The sequence below is a fragment of the Solanum verrucosum genome, unplaced genomic scaffold (assembly GCF_900185275.1).
Source record: "Solanum verrucosum unplaced genomic scaffold, falcon-dt-bn FXZP01000064.1, whole genome shotgun sequence".
Lineage (NCBI taxonomy): Eukaryota > Viridiplantae > Streptophyta > Magnoliopsida > Solanales > Solanaceae > Solanum > Solanum verrucosum.
Window position 1 is genome coordinate 581,574 of NW_026020144.1, and position 23,052 is coordinate 604,625.

At 32.7% G+C, this 23,052-nt stretch overlaps 4 protein-coding genes and 1 long non-coding RNA gene across 5 annotated transcripts; 2 read left to right on the forward strand and 3 right to left on the reverse strand.

Moving 5' to 3' along the window:
* Positions 1-757: 757 nt before the first annotated feature.
* LOC125827876 (putative F-box protein At3g25750) lies at positions 758-3,247 on the reverse strand. Its single transcript, XM_049507219.1, has 2 exons — positions 3,012-3,247; positions 758-2,121 (listed from the first exon to the last, which is right to left on the reverse strand). The coding sequence occupies exon 2, from the start codon at positions 2,091-2,093 to the stop codon at positions 987-989; it is 1,107 nt and encodes a 368-aa protein (XP_049363176.1). The 5' UTR covers positions 2,094-2,121; positions 3,012-3,247; the 3' UTR covers positions 758-986.
* Positions 1,084-4,920, forward strand: LOC125827877 (uncharacterized). The gene is made up of 2 exons (XR_007443015.1): positions 1,084-1,137; positions 4,796-4,920. It is a non-coding gene; the product is annotated as an uncharacterized LOC125827877 (long non-coding RNA).
* Positions 4,574-6,752, reverse strand: LOC125827875 (putative F-box protein At1g65770). Its single transcript, XM_049507218.1, has 2 exons — positions 6,549-6,752; positions 4,574-5,791 (listed from the first exon to the last, which is right to left on the reverse strand). The coding sequence occupies exon 2, from the start codon at positions 5,761-5,763 to the stop codon at positions 4,645-4,647; it is 1,119 nt and encodes a 372-aa protein (XP_049363175.1). The 5' UTR covers positions 5,764-5,791; positions 6,549-6,752; the 3' UTR covers positions 4,574-4,644.
* Positions 6,753-9,906: 3,154 nt separating this feature from the next.
* LOC125827874 (F-box protein At2g26160-like) lies at positions 9,907-11,396 on the reverse strand. The gene has a single exon (XM_049507217.1). It carries the CDS (start codon positions 11,390-11,392, stop codon positions 10,235-10,237), a length of 1,158 nt encoding a protein of 385 aa, XP_049363174.1. The 5' UTR covers positions 11,393-11,396; the 3' UTR covers positions 9,907-10,234.
* A 3,812-nt stretch (positions 11,397-15,208) lies between these two features.
* LOC125827885 (stemmadenine O-acetyltransferase-like) lies at positions 15,209-16,513 on the forward strand. Its single transcript, XM_049507226.1, has one exon. The coding sequence runs from the start codon at positions 15,209-15,211 to the stop codon at positions 16,511-16,513; it is 1,305 nt and encodes a 434-aa protein (XP_049363183.1).
* The last annotated feature ends 6,539 nt before the right edge of the window (positions 16,514-23,052 follow it).

The following is a 23,052-nucleotide window of genomic DNA, read 5'->3' on the forward strand; positions in this document are numbered from 1 at the left end:
TTAATAATTCAATAAACGAGTTATACTTTTGGGAGTCTTTTGCTGGCTGATTAGAATTATGTAGGTTATTACTAATGTAGAAATTAGTTTTGAGGAAATTTATGTATTAGTTTATACTTTATACTAGGATTAGTTATTCATATATAAAAGTTACACATATATTAGTTATTTTAGCTTCTATCTTGCATAAAATAATACATAAATTCTCTCATAACTTTTACATATATTACTTATGCGAATTTTTAAATTGTCAACCAAACATCTTATTAATTTTATTCATGAATAATTTATTCTTTATATACCTACCAACGTCGTATAAGTTATACGGTAATTAATAGGAGAATAACTTCTTTGTCATCCGACTACCAAACGAGGGTGTGCATTTGATGTCATCGTCACTTTTTGTTTTAGTTAGGGGCGTGCGTTCGATGTCATCGTCGCTTTTAGTTAATTTGGGCATGTGCACAAATCAAATTTAGATTCACTTTTTAATATAAGAAAAAACTATGAATATCAAAGAGTGTTAATAAATAGCAACCAAGGAATTTTCGTTAATGATTTTTTAATTGAAGATTAACAAAGTAGACTACTCATACTAATAGCACGTTCAATTAAAAGTGTCAACTATAACACACTAATCAATGTCAAATGCAATACAGGAGAAAACGTCTAACTCTATTTTATAGCTACTTGGTATCCAAATTAACTTGTACAATTTAATTAATCCATCGCCATCGCCAAGAATTGAACACATGAGAAGGAATCAAACTCTTTTTTGGCTCTAATGAGATTTGAACCCGAATATCGCATATAGTACAAAAGACAATGTTTAACTTAGACACCTCAACTGAGTGATGTCCAATATTTAATCAGAAAGGTGTAGTAGCATACTGAATATCACACAGACCAAAACCATTCAGAGAAAGTACAATTAAAAGAGTTGAAACTTCAACATGTAATGGAGGTAATGGAATCCCATTTTGGTATCAGAATGATGGGGTAACCCAAATCGCGGGGGATACAGGATCAACACCAGAAATGCCTTGATTCAAGGATTGAATGGTTTCATCTTCGAGATTGTAAGCCCCTATCTCTCTCGAATCATCTCCGCGGGAGAACACACATGTCCAATCATAGGTAAAATAGATATGATTAGGCTTCACTCCAACGAACTTGGAAGAGTCGATGGCAATTGATGCATTACACCCCACAAAAATTGCTTTGTCTCCCAAGCTTTTAATCTCTTCGGCTTCTCCTCTGATTACATCAATTTTGAATAGTCGAAATTTATTTGTCTTCCACCCATTTGATGCATCTTCTGTAATCATCAATTGTTGAACAAATAACAGCTCACCTGACACTTCAATGAGAAAGTACCGGCTTGCATCAATCGATAGATCATGTATCTCAACAACCTCTCGTGGTTTTACAACAGGCTGAGGATCGCTAGGCTCTGGGATGTCAATAACTGAGACCCACCGCCCCTGGTTGACATAAAGTTGTCCATTGAAGTATTGCATATGGTAAAATGCACTGGTCTCTTCAAGAATAGGAATTTTGGTCCAACAGAGGTCTCCAGGTCGCCAAAAAGCCAAACGGTACGTAGGGCGACTATAACAAATTATCAGAACATAGTCAGATGTTAGGGATGGGCTAGCAGATAATACAACATGGTCGATCGTCACATAGAAACGTTTTGATCTCTGATCTCTCAAGCCAGTAGACGAAGGAAGCTGAATTTGGGCGCGTGAAAAAGGGTGCAACAAAGTCATCTCTCCTGTACTTGTCCTATAGTTCACCGTGAAAAGCCATCCCTGTGTTGGAAAACACAGTCTCCCTCTAGCTTCAGGGAGGAAAACTCTGCAAGAAATTTTCTCCTTGGAAAGAGAGTAGAATTTCCGATAATCGTCATACACATAAGCAGCCAGCATAAGCAAAGGAACTTGAGGCGCTAACACATCAAAATTCTCTTTGGTACCAGCACTTCTCCATGATTTACAAACAAAACCAAATCTAATGAAATCCTCCATTGCTGTAACACGCTTTGCTATCATAACAAGTAGTTCATATGGAAGTTCTGACCAGTTCGCCATATTTACCAGAAAAAGGGATGAATGCTTCCTACATACATAGGGCACAGAAAGCTCATCTAATCAAGAGAAAAGTTTAATCAACAAAGTTAATAAAAACAGATAAACTCAATCATTTTGAACACTTCCTCAGAATTGCTACAGGAGAACAGGGCACAAGAAAAAAGACTCATAATGAGTTGTAAGGAAGCATCCAAAGATTTCTTTCAAATCATTTTCCCAAAAAATTAGCCCGAGTACAAATGCAACAATAATCTACACTTACTCCTTGGATCATCTATATACATTTATAGCAGCACACAACTTGATGTCCCTAAAATTCATTGCATAAATATTTCAAGTCCTTTTCTTTTGTTTGAAGAATCTCCTCTAATCAAGACAGCCCCTTTTAGCAAATATTAGAACATGTATATCCATGTTACACCACTTATTCATAAGCTTCTTACAACCATATACTTTACTTTATATCGATCAATATGAATTTAACACATTCTATATATCGCATGTATAAATTTTCTTCTATTCAAATTATAAAGGACAAACGACAAGTTATTGTTCCTCAATATTTGTCTAATTGTGTTATAAGATTTTAGTTAGTTGGAGATTTGGTAATTCTTGTTTGTTTCTATACCATGTAACTCGTAAACAACAACAATAGCATACCCACAAGTGGGGTTCGGGAGGATAGGATTTACGCAAACCTTTAACCCTACCTTGTAGAGGTATATATATATATATAGTAGAAAATGGTAAATTTCACTCTTTTCCCATCTTTTTCAAGGGGGACTTTTATCAAATAAATGGTGTGCATAGGAAGATAATCCAAACAACAGGACATCTACATATCAATAAAAATGCTACTAATCTAGTATATATGAAACACAAATCAGTAAATTAGAGGCTGAGATTCGTAATACTCACCCAACAGACTTGTCCAATTTCCGTGATTGCTCTGCAAGTAAAGGGGATTATGGAATTTGGAAAATCTGGTTTTGTTATAAAATAAAAAAAACTAACAATAAGAGAGAGCTATAAGCCAATTACTTCGTTACTATTCTTGCTACCTTGGAAAGGAACACCAAGAAAAAAATTTAATGAAGAAACCATATTTTAGTGGGATAAAACCTTTTGTTAAAAGAGAGAATAAATAGTACAACGCGTATTTCACTTTTCCTACAAACACATCACTTTTATACTAAATGATTATAATATGAATTTTATATATGGTGAATGTTTTAAAAAGAATTTATTTTATGAAATAAGAAATAATAATATAATTAAATATATTTTTTTTGTGTAAAATTTGGTGCAGTGGATTGGAGTTGATTACACCAAAAATAGTGTTGACACCAAATTTGGTGTTTGGGTTGGAGATGCCCTAAGCTTTCCAAATGTTGATATTAACAATGAAATTCGAACGCAGGCTCAACAACACTAAAAGAGCCTTAGGAACCCACCCAAGAGCCAATAGACCAATTAGATCATATGTTTATTGGGTGCTCTGTTTTATATTATATAAATACCTCTTAATTTCTATATCGATATAGATATTTCGAGATGAGGTTAATGGATGCTCAAGCATCAGGCGGACTCCATGTGGGTCCGACCCTGAGCTCATCCAAATACATTGTTGATAATCACTTAGAGAGGTCAGTCTTTGAGCTCATCCAATTATGTATTAAGCCTTAATATATTGAGAACCACTTAATTTTTTAAGTAAATTTATTTAGATATTCGAATTATGACTTGTTTCAAATTAGCAATTGAACCTATGAAAAAATGTTTCTATATTTAGACACGTCCCATTCAAATTTTATCAAGCTTGAGTAACAAATGTCAATAACTAAAGATTTTTTTCATTAGTATTTTCTAATTGAAGATTAATTAAGTAGATTACTCATACTATTAGCACCCGTTCAATTTAAAAGAGTCAACATTATTGGTTGATTTTTTATTTGTGATAATTTAAGAGGCAAAATAATCAACTAATTGAAGATTAATTAAGTAGATTACTCATACTATTCAATGTTTAATGCAATTTTTTTTAGAAAGGTTGCTATACAAGAGAAAACATCTAATCTATTTTATAATGTGAAATCAACGAATGTTCTTCTTTCTTGCCTCTAATGAGATTTGAACCACAAAATCCCATAGTACAAAAGAGAACATAAATAGTGATGTTCAAAATTTTATTCATAGTTGTGATGACAACCCAAGTATGATGAAAGTTCAAGTCATTTCAAAAGAAAATGTCATCTCCAACACCAAATCACCTAAAACATTCAATCTTTTTCTCTTAGATCAGCTAATTCCAGATCCTTATGCACCAGTTGTACTATTTTATCCAAATCTTGATGACAAATCAAGAGACACATCTATGCCAATGTGGAGTTCATTTGTCACAATAAGTTTAGTTTCCAATGCCTCTGCTATAGACAACCTTAAAGAGTATAGCATACTGAATATCACACAGACCAAAACCATTCAGAGAAAGTACAATTAAAAGAGTTATACTTCAACAGGTAATGGAGGTAAGTGGAGTCCCATTTTGATATCAGAATGATGGGGTAACCCAAATCGCTGGGGATACAAGATTAACACTAGAAATGCCTTGATTCAAGGGTTGAATGGTTTCATCTTCGAGATTGTAAGCCCCTATCTCTCTCGAATCATCTCCTTCGGAGAACACACATGTCCAATCATAGGTAAAATATATATGATTAGGTTTCACTCCTACTAACTTGGAAGAGTCGATGGCAATTGATGCATTACACCCCACAAAAATTGCTTTGTCTCCCAAGCTTTTGATCTCTTTTGCTTCTCCTTTGATTGCATCTATTTTGAATAGTCGAAATTTATATGTCTTCCACACATTGGCTACATCTGTCGTAATCACCAATTGTTGAACAAATAATAGTTCACCTGACACTTCAATGAGAAAGACAAAGCGCTGGCTTGCATGAGTCGATAAACCCACCATCTGAACAACCTCTCGTTGTTTTACAATAGGCTGAGGATTGCTAGGCTCTGGGATGTCAATAGCTGAAACTACACACCGCCCATTGTTGACATAAAGTTGTCCATTGAAGTATTGGATCATATGGTAAAATGCATAAGTTTCTTCAACAAAAGGAATTTTGGTCCAACAGAGGTCTCCAGGTCGCCATAAAGCAAAACGGTATGTAGGGCGACCATAACAAATTATCAGAACATAGTCAGATGTTACGGATGGGCTGGCAGATAACACAACATGGTTGATAGTCACATAGGGACGTTTTGATTCCTGATCTCTCAAGCCAGTAGGCGGAGGAAGCTGAATTTGGGCACGTGAAAAAGGGTGCAACAAAGTCATCTCTCCAGTAAATGTTGTATAGTTCACCGTGAAAAGCCATCCCTGTGTTGGAAAACAGAGTCTCCCTCTAGCTTCTGGGAGGAAAACTGTGCGAGAAATTTTCTCCTTGGAAAGAGAGTAGAATTTTCGATAATCATCATCCCTATTAGCAGCCAGCATAAGCAATGGAACTTGAGGCGCTAAAACATCAAAATTTTCTTTGGTGCCAGCACTTCTCCATGATTTACAAACAACACCAAATCTAATGAAATCCTCCATCACTGTAACACGCTTTGCTATCAACACAAGTAGTTCGTATGGCAGTTCTGACCAGTTCGCCATACTTGCCAGAAAAAGGGATGAATGCTTCCTACATACATAGGGCACAGAAAGCTCATTTAATCAACAAAGTTTATAAAAACAGATAAACTCAATCATTTTGTACACTTACTCATAAGCTTCTTACAACCATATTAGAACATGTATATCCATGTTATGCCAGCTTCTTACAACCATATACTTTACTTTATATTGATCAATATGAATTTAACACATTCTATATATCACACGTATAAATTCTTCTATTCAATTATAAAGGACAAACGACAAGTTATTTTCCCTCAATATTTGTCTAATTGTGTTATACTAGGAAGTTTTGGTTCTACACCATGTAACTCATAAACAACAACAATAACATACCCAATATAATCCCACAAGTAGGCTTAAGGAGTAGGATGTACGCAAACCTTTAATCCTACCTTGTGGAGGTATAGAGGCTACACCCCACACACACATTTATATTTATATAGTAAGAAAATGGTAAATTTCACTCCTTTCCCTTCTTTTTCAAGGGGGACTTTTATCAAATAAGTGGTGTGCATAGGAAGATAATCCAAACAACACAGTATATAGTAAACAGGACATCTACATACGAGTGAAGCGGCGAAATCAGGATTTTTAATAAGAGGATTCAATAACTGAAAAACTAAACATACGAACTAATCAAATCGAAGGGGTTCCACATCTATTGTACTGCCCCTAGCATAACATATCAATAAAAACGCTACTAATCTAATATGTATGAAACATAAATCAGCAAATTACAGGCTGAGATTCGTAATACTCACCGAACACAAGAAGAGAGAAGATATGTTTTGTATTACATGAAGATGGAGAAGCCAATTAATACTCTTGCTAAACTTGGACACCAAGAAACAAAAAGTAAACGTCGGTCTTGCTAGTTTTCTCATTAAATATCTTATCAGAAAAATTCAATGGTGTAAAATTTTGGTCAAAGAAAAAAAATAGTATAACGCGTATTTTACTCTTCCTGACAAAGACATTACTCGAAGAAAATTCTTGTAAACCATCTCTCTCAAGTCTCAATTTTATACTTAACTTTTCAGATGTTGATATTTTGTATATTTTAATATTATTTTCAAATTTTCGTCAATAATATCATTTTATTTTATTATTAATTTTCACTATAAATAATTCACAAAATTAAAATGATAAGATGAAAAATTTAATTTAAAAATACAATACATAACATAATAAGTTAAATACAAAATAAAATACAATACAATAAGCCCAAACGGGTGAGGCGAGAAGATCTTACATAACATAATAATTAATTTATCATAACAATAATTTAATAATTCGGTAGGTCGTTTTCAAATTTAGCACTATTAAAAAAAAGTTAGGGTATGATGGTAGACGAAAATCTCTGATTTGAACAATTTTTAACTAGACATAAAAAAAAAATAAGGATAAAAATACTCATTTTAAACTCCGTAATGCATTAATAGAATATTTATGGGAACAACGTAATAATTTTGAAAGTTGAGTGTTTATGTATATGTTTATGTTATTGTATTTCATTTTTATTTGAATTTGTCTATTAATTTGTATATTATATAATATTTTCTTGAAATTTATGTTATTTAGTAATTTAGAATAAAATAAAATTTTATATTAAATAAAAATTTTGAAAAAATAAAATTTTATATCACATGAAAATTATATAAAGTAATTATTTGGGAAAAAGAAAGAAAGGATTTATATTATGAAATAAGAAAATAAGAATGAATAGAAATAATAATATAATATTGATGGCAGAGAAAAAAATTATTTTTTAGAGAGTAAAATAGAGAATTGGGTTGAAGTTGATTGTCTGAAAAATAGAAAACTCTACATTTGAAGAGTAAAATAGAGTTTAGGGTTGCTGACTAAGACATTACTTGAGAAAATTCTTGTAAATAATGTCTCTCAAGTCTCAATCTTATACTTGGCTTTTCAAATGTTGATATTTTGTGTCTTATGACCGAATTGCATTCTTAATGTCTGTTGAGTTTTGACAATCACTTGGACATAGACAAATTACTCATTCGTTGCAATAACCAAGTGACAGATACGTTCGTGATAACAAGATTGACTGTCTTGTTGAATAACATGGCATGATAGGATTGTCTGTCTAGTATAATAACAAATTTAAGGAACTGATTATGTATTAAATTTATTTGGATATTGGAATTATGACCTATTCCAAATTAGCAATTGAGCATATAATAAAATGATTTTATATTTAGGGTGTGTTTGGTCTGAAGTTCCAATCTTCTTATGTTTGTTTGAGTTAAATATTTTTTAAATCAACTCATTTTTCTCAAATTCAAGGAAAATGATTTCCCTTCAAAAATCAAGGAAAACATTTTCCAAAACCTTCCACCAATTTCAAATTACAATTTTTTTGTTGAAAAAATCAAAAAAAAAATTGATGAAAAAGTAAATTTAAACCTTATTTTTAAAAAATATTTTTCAATTTCAATTTTTTTATCCCACCCTCACCCCGATCCACCCCCTCCCTCCAGCCCCTTACCACCCCCACCCCAAAAATAAATAAATTAAAGTTTGTTTTTAGAAAATATTTTCAATTTCAAAAATTTATTTTCACCCACCCCACCCTCGACCACCCCCAACCACCAGCCCATACTCCCCCCCAAAAAAACTTAAAAGTTTGTTTTTAAAAAATATTTTCAATTTCAAATTTTTATTTTCACCCACCCCACCCTCGACCACCCCCAACCACCAGCCCCACACTCCCCCCTCCCCCCCCCCCCCCAAAAAAAAAAATAAATTAAAAGTTTGTTTTTAAAAAATATTTCCAATTTCAAATTTTTATTTTCACCCACCCCCACCCTCAACCCCCCCCCACTAGCCCCTACCCCCCCCCCCCCCATAAAAATGAATTTTCAAAGTTTATTTTTAAAAAATATTTTCAATTTCAAAATTTTATTTTTTCACCCCTACCCTCGACCCCCCACGCACACGCCCCCTACCCCCCCCCCCCCCAAAATAAAATAAAATTTAAGTTTGTTTTTTAAAAATATTTTCAATTTCAAAATTTCATTTTTTCACCCCTACCCTCTACCCCCACCCACCCCACCCCTACCAGCCCCCCTCCCCTCCCCCCAAAAAAAAAATTAATTTTGTTTTTAAAAAATATTTTCAATTTCAAAATTTCATTTGTTTCACCCCTACCCTTGACCTCCCACCCACTCACCCCCCTACCAGCCCCCCACCCAAAAAAAAAAAATTAAGTGTGTTTTTTAAAAATATTTTCAGCTTCAAATTTTTTTTTTCAGCCCAACCCTCGACCCCCTACCAGCCCCCACCCCCAAAAAAAATTTTAAGTTTGTTTTAAAAAAGTATTTTCAACTTCAAAAATTTCAATTTTTCACCCCTACCCTCGACCCCCCCCCCTACCACCCACCCAGGCCCCAAAAAAATTTAAGCTTGTTTTTAAAAAATATTTTCAATTTCAAAAATTATTTTCTACTCTAGTAAAAATAAAAGATATTTCTCAAAAATATTTTTTCATTCATAAATCAAACACTAGAAATCTTTTTCGGAAAATATTTTCTACTCACCAACCAAACATGAGAAAATAAGTCAAAAATCAACTTGTTTTCCAGGAAAACATTTTCCTTCATACCAAACACACCCTTAGACACTTTCAATTCAAATTTTATCAAAAGTAACAAATTCCGATAACTAAAGAATTTTTTCAAAATTGAAGATTAAGTAGACTACTCACACTACTTGCACCGTTCAAATAAAAGAGGCAACATTATTGGTTGATTTGTGATATTTTAAGAGGCAAAATTGTTCGTTAAAATAATCAACTAATTTAGTAACATGCTGACTAAACTATTCAATGGCAAATGCAATTTTTTTTAAGAAGGTCGAATAATTTAACTAATCCACCGGTTTCTCTTGATTGCTTCTTACCGAAGAAATCAACGAGTGTTCTTCTTTTTATGCCTCTAATGAGATTTGAACCCCAAAATCTCATAGTACAGGAGAAAACGTTTGATTCACAGTTCCTATACGTATACACATCGGATAATCACTATCAAATATATAGTGATATTCAATATTTAATTCATAGTTGTGATCACAAGCCAAATATGATGAAAGTTCAAGTCATTTCAAGAGAAAATATCCAACCTTCATCTCCAACACCAAATCACCTAAAAAAAAATCAATCTTTTTGCTCTTGGATCAGCTAATTCCAGATCCTTTTGCACCAATTGTACTCTTTTATCCAAATCTTGATGACTAATTAAGAGACATATCTATGACAATGTGGAGTCATTTATCACAAAAAGTTTTGTTTCCAATGCCTCTGCTATAGACAACCTTAAAGAGTTATAGCATACTGAATATCACACAGACCAAAACCATTCAGAGAAAGTACAATTAAAAGAGTTATACTTCAACATGTAATGGAGGTAAGTGGAATCCCATTTTGATATCAGAATAATGGGGTAACCCAAATCGCGGGGGATACAGGATCAACACCAGAAATGCCTTGATTCAAGGGTTGAATGGTTTCATCTTCAAGATTGTAAGCCCCTATCTCTCTCGAATCATCTCCTTGGCAGAACAAACATATCCAATCATAGGTAAAATAGATATGATTAGGCTTCACTCCAACTAACTTGGAAGAGTCGACGGAAATTGATGCATTACACCCCACAAAAATTGCTTTGTCCCCCAAGCTTTTAATCTCTTTGGCTTCTCCTCTTATTACATCAATTTTGAATAGTCGAAATTTATTTGTCTTCCACCCATTTGGTACATCTTCTGTAATCATCAATTGTTGAACAAATAACAGTTCACCTGACACTTCAATGAGAAAGTACCGGCTTGCATCAATCGATAGATCACGTATCTCAACAACCTCTCGTGGTTTTACAACAGGCTGAGGATTGCTAGGCTCTGGGATGTCAATAACTGAGACTAGATTCCACCCATGGTTGACATAAAGTTGTCCTTTAAAGTATTGGATATGGACAAAAGCACCAGTTTCTTCAAGAATATGAATTTTGGTCCAACCGAGGTCTCCAGGTCGCCAAAAAGCCAAATGATATATAGGGCGACCATAGCAAATCATCAGAACATAGTCAGATGTTAGGGACGGGCTAGCAGATAACACAACATGGTTGATAGTCACAGAGAGACGTTCTGATCCCTGATCTCTCAAGCCAGTAGGTGGAGGAAGCTGAATTTGGGCACGTGAAAAAGGGTGCAACAACATCATCTCTCCTGTACCTGCTGTATAGTTCACTGTGAAAAGCCATCCCTGCGTTGGAAAACACATTTTCCCTCTAGCTTCTGGGAGGAAAACTCTGCAAGAAATTTTCTCCTTGGAAATAGAGTAGAATTTCCGATAATCGTCGTCCACATTAGCAGCCAGCATAAGCAAAGGAACTTGAGGCGCTAACACATCAAAATTTTCTTTGGTACCAGTACTTCTCCATGATTTACAAACAACACCAAATCTAATGAAATCCTCCATCACTGTAACACGCTTTGCTATCATAACCAGTAGTTCATCTGGAAGTTCTGACCAGTTTGTCATACTTTCCAGAAAAAAGGGATGAATGCTTCCTACATACACAGGGCACATAAAGCTCATTTAATCAAAAGAACGGTTTCATCAACAAAGTTAATAAAAACAGATAAATCCAATCATTTTGAAGCTTGCCGTTAAAGAATAAGATGCTGATTCTATAGCAGCTCTGATTCCTTCACCGAGAACGAGAAGTAAGTCTTATAAAACAAACAATAAAGAAGGGAGTACACTTCCTCCAGAATTGTTAAAAGAGAATAGATCTGTGAAGAACATAGGTTAGTACTACAAGTCCGGTACAACGTATCTCTGCATTATAATCTTTGTATAACTTGTCTTTAAACCAAATGACCCCTAAAAGAATAGTTTATGCACAATAAAGATGTCAGAATTTCTTAATCTGTGAAGACGATAGGTTAGTGAGAAAAGTTATAATTGACACACTAGAAATTGCTGGAGTCAAATGTTAACCCATGAGCAGGGGCGGACCCACGTGGCTTCGAGGGGGTACCCGAACCCCCTCGGTAAAAAATTACACTGTGTATATAAGGTAAATTTTCTATATTTTTGTAGATATATTAATTTTGAACACCCTCATAAACATGAAGTAAGCTGTAGCATAGTGGTAAACCTCCTTTTAAATTGACCCTAATGTCCAAGGTTCAAGCCCCATTGTGAGCATTTTATATTTTTAGCTTCTCTTCCTTTAGTTTCAGGATCAATCGTTTATACTTTTATTTTTCGAACCCCTTGAATGAAATTCCTAGGTCCGCCACTGCCCATGAGTGACATATTCTACTTTACATGGATCACTCAAGGATATATTTTATCAGGAAAATGAACTATCTTTGACCTGCTTGTTTTAATGCTAAACTGTTGCCCAATATTTAACATGCTATAAGGTGGCTTATATTGGCATCTACATTACCAAAAAGGCTCCCTTTTAGATGTTCTTTTTCATTCTTGTCTTAATTTGAATGAAGCTGCATTATAAAACTAATTTGAAAAAAAAACAAATTCAGTTTTTTGTTTAGTTTTGATTAGGTCAAACATTAGTCTCTCAATCTTTGCAATATGGTTGTTGAACCCTATAACTAAGTCCAAACTTATAACTTAGTTTTTAGTATGTTTTCGTTGTTATACACATCATTTGGTTTACCTTCTGGGGTGCGATCGTTCTCGATCCCTGCATGATCGCGCACCTGGCTGTAGGTATAGATATGTAGATATGGTTTATACTGAAAAATGGTCTAGAATCATATTTACTTAGGACCTACGGACCATTCTTTTAAGGGAAAAGAGCCAGATTTACACTTCTACTTTCAAATATTGGTCACATTTATCCTGCATTGTACTATGCGGCTAAATCTACCCCCAGGCCTCATCATTAACAAAGTTTTCAATACTACCCTGATCCCTAACAGACTCCCCCCCAATTCCCAATTCCCTTCTATTGAGAGGATTTCTACATCAGAAATTTTTCCCTTTCAATGTTCAACGAAAGGCTGCGTGATGAGGACGTAGACTAGAAATACATCTTAATTTTGTACTACTACAATAATAATTACTCTGTCAGTGAATGCATCAAAATATTCTTCATTAATTAGACCATTAATATTGTCTTAATTTTGATAGCTATTACCACATTTAATTGAAGAGGGATCAAGTCCTCGCAACATAAACTAACAAGTTAGACTAACGGAGGTTGTTATCCATATACGTCTTTTAATATTTTCATACAAAAGTTTATCTCTTAAAACCATATTTTTCCTAATATCATTAATCTGTACTAACATTAATACATCCTCTAAATTTGATATTTTGATTTGGTTGGAGTTGAGTTCCTGTTTATAATTATAAGGAAATTACAATGAATTAGAATTCTCTCACCATGGTATTGGCGCGTTGCTAACTTCAATTTTGTCTAATTGTGTTGTTATAATTTAGGAAGTTGAAGATTTGGTAATTCTTATTTGATTCTACACCATGTAACTAACTAGTAAACAAGAACAACAACAACATACCCCGTGTAATCCCACAATTGGCGTCTTGGGAGGATAATGTGTAGGCAGACCTTTACCTCCACGAGGCTACACCATATATGCAATTGGATGGTGAATTTTAACTCTATTTTTCCTTCTTTTTAAGGGGACTTTTATCAAACAAGTGATATGCATATGAAGACATAGCAAACAGCAGATCATTACAGTAATCAGGACATCTACATATCAATAAAAGTGCTACTAATCTAGTATATATGAAACATAAATCAGTAAAATTGCAGACTGATATTCGTAATACTCACCGATTATACTTCTCCAATTTCCGTGATCACTCTTAAAGGGGAAAATGGAAAATCTAGGTTTCGAATTAAGAGTAATTTTCTGTTGTGAAATTAACTAAAATGTGAAGCACTAAAAACTTCAACCCGGCCCATAATTTTAGGGCCATATGTCATTATTTTGGGGTGGTGTTTAACTTTTAGCCCTTAAAAATTAATGTTCTTTAATTTGTGTCCTTCAAAACTTTAAGTAATAAAAAAGTGGTTAAAAATATCTATCACATTGAAAAAACAAAAAAACGCAAGACAAAAGCTTATATTTTTGTATCATAATATACACAAATTAACAAGTTATGTCGCGTAAATTCTATCAAACTTGTGTTGTTAAAGACATAAGTTCAATTCATAACTCACAAATATATCTTACAAGATATAATTTAGTTCCTCTAGACAATTAGAGACATAATATAAATATAATTTTAGTACCCACAAAATTATATTGCAAAAGTTATAACTTATTATTCATACAAAATTTGAACATGGAGGAAATCAATTAAAAGAGACAATATTGAACCTAAAAATATAGTCTACACAACTCCCATAATAGCTACATCTTCAATCAAACCTTATATTATATTTTTAAAATTAATTTGACACATGAATATATACGAAAAAAATGCCAAAATTCAAACAAGTATTTATATATTGAATTCATAAGTTAAATAATATAACAAGTTCACTATTAAAATATGTTCACAAACTTGTGTTGATGAGATAAATGACTAACATCTTAAAGAAAAGACAGTTCGATGCACAAAACATTTCACATTAACAAAGTTCAAAAAAGATTGCACCCTAAGAGATGAGAAAGATCATTTTCCAACCTATATAAAACGAAAATCAATTCAATCAAACATTAAAAACAGTTCCATTTCAATAAGAAACATAGAATTTTCCCCAAAAACAATATTTGTGTTGTTTATACAAGCACCAAATCTTTCTTAATCACTCATGGATTAATGATAGCATTAATAAATGTAGTTTCTAATGTACTCTAACGATACTGCCAAAGAGTAAGACTAATGCAGATTCTGCAGTTTGATTATGGTGCAGCGGCAATTTGTCATGTTGCTTGGTTCTGAATATTTCGATTTGAGTATAGTCTGTACGATTTATCCAAAAAAAAATGATATTATTTACAATATTCTCGCACCTTAACTATAATGTATAACTTATTATTCTAAACGACTGCTAAATATCGATATAGAACTTTGTTCGCATACCTGAAAATCAAGGGCACACAAATTAGATCAATCTTACATAGACATTAATTACCATCAAATGTATAGTGCTTTTCAATTTTTATTTTATAGTTGTTATCATCAACATGTCATTGTTATCCATAGACCATTAACAAAACTATAACTAGAGATATATTAATTTCTAAGATTTCTATAATTAATGATTCCTTTTTCAACATTTATGTATATGACAAAGTTTAATAAAGATGCTAATTAGCATCTATTATGTCTCCTAAAAAAAAACTATCTTTATAAGCTCTTCCAATTATTCAACTTTTTCATAAGCCAAATATGATGAAAGTTCAAGTTATTTCAAGAGAAAATATCCAACCTTCATCTCCAACACCAAATCACCTCAAAAAATTCAATCTTTGTCTCTTAGATCAACTCATTCCAGCTCCTTATGCACCAATTATACTCTTTTATCCAAATCTCAACAACGTTAAACTCCGCGAAAAATCATCATTGTTAAAGAAATCACTAGCTCAAACTTTGTCATCCTTTTATCCCCTAGCAGGGAGGTTTAAAGATGAACTCTCTATTGATTGCAATGATCAAGGAGTTAATTATGTTACAACTAATGTTAATTGTCATCTAATTGATTACCTAAACGAACCAAACCTCGAATCAATTGGTCAATTTCTTCCTTGTCAACCTCCTTTTAAGGTCTTAGGTGTAGGAGATTATGTGACAAACATTCAAATTAATGTTTTTGAATGTGGTGGAATTGCAATTGGTTTATGTATAGCACATAAGGTTCTTGATGGAGCAGGACTTAGTACATTTCTTAAAAACTGGTCTGGATTAGTAACATGTCCTAATTTAATGGCTAATTACTTTTTTCCATGTGATGATTTGTGGTTAAGAGACACATCTATGACAATGTGGAGTTCAATGTTCAAGAAAGGAAATTTTGTTACAAAAAGGTTTGTTTTTAATGACTCTGTTATAGACAACCTTAAAAGAATGTCAACAAGTGCACATATTAAATATCCTACTAAAGTTGAGGTTGTCTCATCTTTCATATGGAAATGTTTAATAGCTTCTAATAAGAAGTCTAATTCATTGCTAACACACATTGTGAACTTGAGGAAAAGAGCAGCACCAGCTTTGCCAGAGAACATACTTGGAAATCTTATTTGGTTATCTAGTGCAAAAAATAATACCGCGAAAAGTGATGTGGTGTTGTCTGATTTGGTGAATCAAGTGAGGAGATCTATATTGAGGATCGATGATTGTTATGTTAAAAGGCTACGAGGAGATGAAGGGTGTAGTTTGATGAGGAAGTCTCTTAAGGAGATTGGAGATTTTTGCTCAAAAGGTGCAAATCACTATGGTTTTAGTAGTTGGTGCAAGTTTGGATTCTATGACATTGATTTTGGATTTGGAAAACCAATATGGGTGAGTAGTATAAGTTCTAAATGTTCATTTTTCATGAATCTTATTATACTTATGGAATCAAGTAGGTGTGATAATGGAATTGAAGCATGGGTGACTTTGGATGAAGAAGAAATGAACATGTTAGTTAGTAATCAAGAACTCTTGGTTTTTGCTTCCATAGACCCTAGCCCTCTTCCTCTCTACCTCCGGGGGTAAGTGTAAGCTCCACGTACACTCTATACTCGACAGACCTCAGGATTACACTAGGTGTTGTTACATTGTTGTAGACACTAGCCCAACCCCACTCGTGGGATTACACTGGGTATGTTGTTGTTGTTGACCCTAGCCCTCTTACTACTTCAAGATGAAGTCTTTGGCCTTAAACATGTAAATATTTCATGGCTCACTTCAACTAAGTTCAAATATTCCTCTCACTCCGATCCTAACATCTTTTACTAATAGTGAAATGAGTAGCCTTTTTATTTCTTTTCTATAATTGCAATAAAGAATCATGGACATGTATACATAAGCATTGAATAACAATTGCTAATACTAAAATGGTAATACTACTGAATGTCTATATATAAGAGTACCACCTTGGACCACAAGAGTCAACAAGAACTTGAAGGAGAAGAAGAGATAGATACAGGGGTTTTAGAGACAGTTCAATGCACAAAGCATCTCAAGGGATGTGATGCACACAATCAATCCTACTGCAAGCATTAGTATTTTCACAGCTCAAACATATAACATATAAGATCACACGGAAACAAGTCTTGTACACATCGAAATTATGGGAGGAATTTCAGCTGGAACTATATGCTAATTATAAACTTGACAAAAGCAGAAAAATGCTTCGTGATCTATATTTGACAAATAACAAGTACTATGAATTATTTATTTTTAGTAAGGATGACAAGTAGTGAGTTTTAACGTTGTTCTGAATTTGGTTCAAACGTGTTATTTGTTGTAAATGGATTAATGAAATATAACAATTTTGTCGCCATTTGAATTTAGATCCAAAATCTACTCTTATCGTAAGTGGGCTAGCTTGGGTATGTGGTTGGTTCCGTTCGATTCGATTAATTTGAAATGTTATCGACTCAACATGTCAGTTATACGAGAGTGTTTGGATTGACTTAAAAGTTGGTCAAATCTACTTTTAAGTCGGTTTTTGACTTCTGAACGTGTTTGACAAATATAAAAAATAACTTAAAATAAGTCAAAAATGACTTAAAATAAGTCAAAAACCAAAAGTAAGAGCCCGTTTAGATTGACTTAAAAAACGTAGCTTTTCAGTCAAAAATAAAAAGTCAAACTTAATTGACTTTTAAGTTAATAAATAAAAAGTAGGGGGAGACTTGTATATGAGGTATGGGTATTAAATCGGTGCTCAACCGGAGGAACTTGGATCCGGCTCCTCTCTGTTGACACCCAATTTTGGACCTCCACAAATTAATTAATTTTCAAGCTTCTTCAATTTCAAACAATTTGAAATAATTATTTTCAAAAAATCAAAATATTTTCAAAAAAAAATATTTTTTAGGCAATTCGGTCATTTTCCTTAAAATATATGCATCCTCATATGTTTACAATATATAGTGTTATATATTTTATTACTTTGAATAAATATTTAGAAAAAATAAAATAAAATCGTTTTACTGAAAATAGAGTTCTAACCAAGTGTGCATTTTATTTCCTAAAAATAAATAAATAAATAAATCAATTAGAGTACATAACTACTCTCCTTATTTCATAGTAATTAGAATTTTTATGTTGAATGACTATATTACGTTGTTGAAGTTAAGAAGCTTAATAGTTAATTAACTACGTAATTTATTTCGCTTTCAATTTAATAAAGATATGGTCAAAGGACCATGTCATTCAACCAAGACCCATTTTGGAACAAAGAAAGACCCAGCCCATTATTCTTCTGGAAAAAAAAACCAGACCCCTTTACAGTCTTCTTCATTCCATGGTAAACCCAACAGACCCGAGCTCCAGTGAACCCGACCCAGACCTGCGTGGTCCTCTCCTCTCTCCCTTATCCTTTCAGTACGCAATCGTACAAGGACGAGACAGGTGTTGCGATCTCGATACCTCAATCGTCCTTCTCAAGAATCGAGCGTCCCAAATCAATTTTCCGTTGGAATTAGTACTATTTCCAGCTCATGCCTTATCCTCTGGAATTTTGAAATTACTGACAGTCCCACATCGATTCTAGGCTGTGATTTTCAGATTTCTCAACCCCTATAAATTGCCTCATATTCACTGTTCAAAGGGACGATTTTTTGAGACCTGAGAGTACCCTAAAAGGTTTGGGAAATCTTGGTTCAATAGTTTAATTTGTTGTGGTTGTTTGAGTTGAAAGAGGTGGAATCGTCTCCATCAAACTCGTCCGTCCAGTTCGCTGCCCCGAGCCAGGTAATATTCTCTTTATTTCAGCATTTTGTTGGCTCTTGAAATCTTGTTTGGTGTTAGATGTTTAAGTATGTTTTCAGTAGCTTAAATTTTTTTACTGTCTAATTTATATGTGAGATATTTATGTCTTTAATTTCATCATATTCTACCATCTTAGGACAAATATAATTAAATGGAGTTAGAGTCATTTTTTTTTGTGTTCAAGCATTTTAGTTGTCAAGTTGTCGATGTGTGTAGCTTGTTGTATTCGTTTGATTTGAAAAGATTTTAAAGTGCTAATTATTCTCGATTGGCTTCACCTTTTGACTTATGACAAATTTTAAATTTGGAGTTGAATATTCCCATTCTTGATGAGCGAAAACCTCTCCCTTCATCTAATATTTTTACATGTATAAGAGAATGTCGTGATTAATTTCTCTCTAGTCAACCATGTGATCCAATGTGGGCTTGAAGTGTGTTTATTTTGGTTATAGCGTGACTGTTTAAGTTTGAGTTTGCGAACTTGCTTCATGCTGTCCTATTTCCAATTGTTTTCAGCTCCTAGTTGTCGTCTGTCTCTCTGTTTTGAGGTTCATGTTTTGATTTCCATGTGAATGATTCAAAATGATGTTCGATTTAGTGTTATGTCTCATGTTACCTTAAGATTAATGAGTGTAGCTATATGTTGAACACAACTGACAATTGATTTATGTGTTAAGATGTTAGTTTGTTGTTCTTTATAATGCTACTATCGGGATTAATGGAGCACAAAAGTTCTCATGTGTTAACCGATTTTTATTTTAATTTTTTTTTACTCCTTAATCTTTAGTTTTCTCTGATTGCTGGTTGAATTTAAGGTTTATGTGAAGTTGTTTAAATTGTCCCTTCCTTGTCTATTTTCCGATTTTCTTTTGCTCAAATCTGTAGCTAAAGTTTATAGTTATGGTTTGTCTTAATGTGAATAGAAAGAAAAGGTTTTAGGATCAAATGTTGCCTTCAGGTTGCTTGGCATATTACTTGATTTATCTCTGCCAAAAAATAATCTTCAATTGTCCATAGTTAATTAAGCATGTTAGTATAAACTACTTTGAAGTCCTCATTATGATATGTCATTTTTACCACTTTCGCATAACTGAGTTAATACATATCAATTAATCTTATGTGACTTTAAAATGTTTAAATTTTGAATCTAAAAGAGATTGGAGTTTGTACATCCATGAGTAGTGTCGGGTTTGGTTTTGGTGTGATACTTGTTTGAATCTCTTTATTTATTAATTATATGGAATGTACTCTTTCTATCATAATTATTATACCTGCTAGTTGAAGTCTGCATGCCTTAATTCTTGGCTACAAACCTTCCTGCAAGTATTATGTGATAAGTTCCTCATATTGTGGTACTAGTTTTTTTTTTTTTTTTTTTTTTTAATTGAAATTGTTCATTTTAAGCTAAAATTTGATGAAAATGCAAGCTTTGTTTGATCGTACAAATTATTTGTGCTTAAAGATGAATAAGATGTGTGCTTTCCTTAATTATCTAAAAATTGTTCACTTTGCTAATTTACTTTTTTTTTCTTCTTTGTTTGTTGTATGTGACATCCGAATGAGTCCAATGTCTCTTGCATTTTCCTCTTCGAGTCGACCTCCTTTAAACCGACTGAAATGGAAGTTATTTTCATCGGGATAAACACCCTAAAAAGACAGCAGCAGCAGTAGCCTAAAGGGCTAAAAGAATAGTTTTTTTTTTAGTTGAAAAGTCTGAAAATGGCACCAGCTGAAGCAGAGTTGCAACTGCCTCTAAAGGGCAGAAAAACGAGGAGTAAAATTGGGTCAAAACCCCGACAGACCAGCAGCAGTAGCAGCAGTCCCAAAGGGGCTAAAATTGGAAATTTTTGGACTTTAAAAAGTCCAATCTGGGCAGCAGCAAATGAGAAGCAGCAAGCGGACTTAAAGTTGTCCAAATCCTATTTGCACTTTTGTTTCCCTGTGATACTTGCTCTTAATTTCTAACATTTGTTTTTATCAATTTAGATGAATCCTTGGGGTGATATGTTTATTTAAGTTTTCAAATTTCGAAACTCATTTTAAGTTAGCTAATTTAAGCTTTATAGAATGACTTGAGAACCTTTTATGTTCTTTCATAGTTATTGAAAAGCTTTGAATCCATGTTTACGAGCTTGAACTAACTATTTAGTTCAAATTTTTAAATAGGGTAAAGTTGTTAAGTTTCTTAAAATAAATTAGTTGTCTTTTAGTTTAACTTAGGACTTTGTATGAATGACTTAAGGATTTCTATATCCCTTTGTAGTTGTCAAGCAAGGTCTTTTAATCCATGTTTAAGAGTTTGAATTAATCGTTGGTTCAAAACATGACTATGGACAAAAGTTTTAAGTTAGGTTTGTTTTTGAGATTTTATCAAGTTTCAAAAGATTTTTATTTAAGTTTCAAATAAGATTTTTTAAGCAACCCTTTTTTATATAAAATTAGCCAAATTTTTAAATCCGTCGGTCAACCGCGTGTTAGCGGATTCTCTAAGATGCCTAAACCCTTCCTTAGAGAATTATTTGAATCCTTACCCGACTCTGGTTTATTTAAAATGTTTTTCTTTCAAAAAATTCCCTTTTTAAATGGTTTTCTTAATTTTTCCCAAAAATTAAGTGGCGACTTCCAAATTATATATATATATATTTTATTATTTTTTTATTTTTTATTTATTTATTTATTTTATTTTATTTTCAAAACTCAACAAAATTGCCAAAAGTTGCGAAATTGGTTCCGAAACCTTAGTTTTCGAGATCAGGTCGTAACACTCTGCATTTCTCTTCTCTCCATTTTCCCCAAGTTCCTGCTTAGATGTGTGACACTTGTATTATTTAAATATCAATGGTGCATATTTTTAAGTAATCAAATACCTTAATCATTATTAAAAGGATATTTATTACCATTTAAATCTATCTAATTATTGCTATAAAAAAAACCATCTCACAATTTTTCGCACCATAGTTCAAATCATTTTCGTTATCTATAGTTTTTTCATTCACCCAAAAAAAATGTTTCTTCATAGACTTAATCTCTGTCAATTTAAATAAACATTTAAATAAGTTATTTTATGAAGAAAAATATTGTTAATCATTAAATAGAATTTTTTTTAGCATTCAGTTATTAAATAAAAAGTATTGAAAATTACTTTGTCAAAAAAATAGATATAATTTTTTTTTAAAAAAAATGTATATATTTTTTTTATCGTGACTCAAGTTGTTAAACTATAGAAGAACTCTTTTTATATCAAAAGCTTGATGCTATTTAATTGAGGTAGATCCATTTTTTTCTCAAAAATTTGGAAAATCAATATTTTCTTACTAAAGTTGGGAATCTTAAATATCTTTTTAATCATGGTTAATTACTCCTTCCATTCCATATTAATTTAATTTTTGAGGTGTTTCACATTCTTTAAGAAAAGTAGATTAAGACATAAATTAAACATAGTTTTTCATTTTTATCCTTATTAATTATTGTCAAATTTATGATTAAAATAACTAAATATTAATTAATCACTAATTCCAATACTAACTAATGAAGGGTAAAATTGGAAGTACACTCTAAAAGTAATCTTGAAAACTGAACAATTAAGTTAATTTGAAAAATGAAAAATGTCTCAAAAATTAAATTAATATGAAATGGAGGGAGTAGTATACTTCTTTGATTAAGAAAACTAATTAATCTAGACCTTTAATATTTAAGTAACATAGGTGTCATACATCTAAGTAGGAACTTGGGGAAAATGGAGAGGAGCCGGATCCGGGAAACTTTCTATGTCCGAGTCACTTAGGGGGATTTCCCCCCTTTTTGATGGTAAAATACCGAAAATGCCCTTGTGATAGATTATCACATAAAACGCTTTTGTGGGATGCGATTTATTGTCTCTTCTGTTTTATATCACATCAAGTGAGTTGTTCTTATATATCACATCAAATGAATCCTAAGGGAGGACTTAATATTAAAAAAGAAACTTGTGGTTATTGTTATTGTTGTGATGAAGTAGTTATTATGTATATATTTTTAATAACAATGATAACTAAGAAGGCAAGAATCCAACAAATAATTGTGCAAAAGAATCACGACACACACATATATATAGTGGCGGAGCCACCTTACAATGAGGGGGGTCATCCGAATCCCCTTCGGCGGAAAATTATATGATTTATACATGGTTAAAATAATTTTTTAGGTATATATAGTAGATGTCGAACCCCCTTCGACTACTTCGTGTGTCTATTTTTTTAGATTTTGAACCCACTTACTGAAAATCCTTGCTCCGCCACTGCATATATATCTTTAAAACTCCATGAATGGTCATA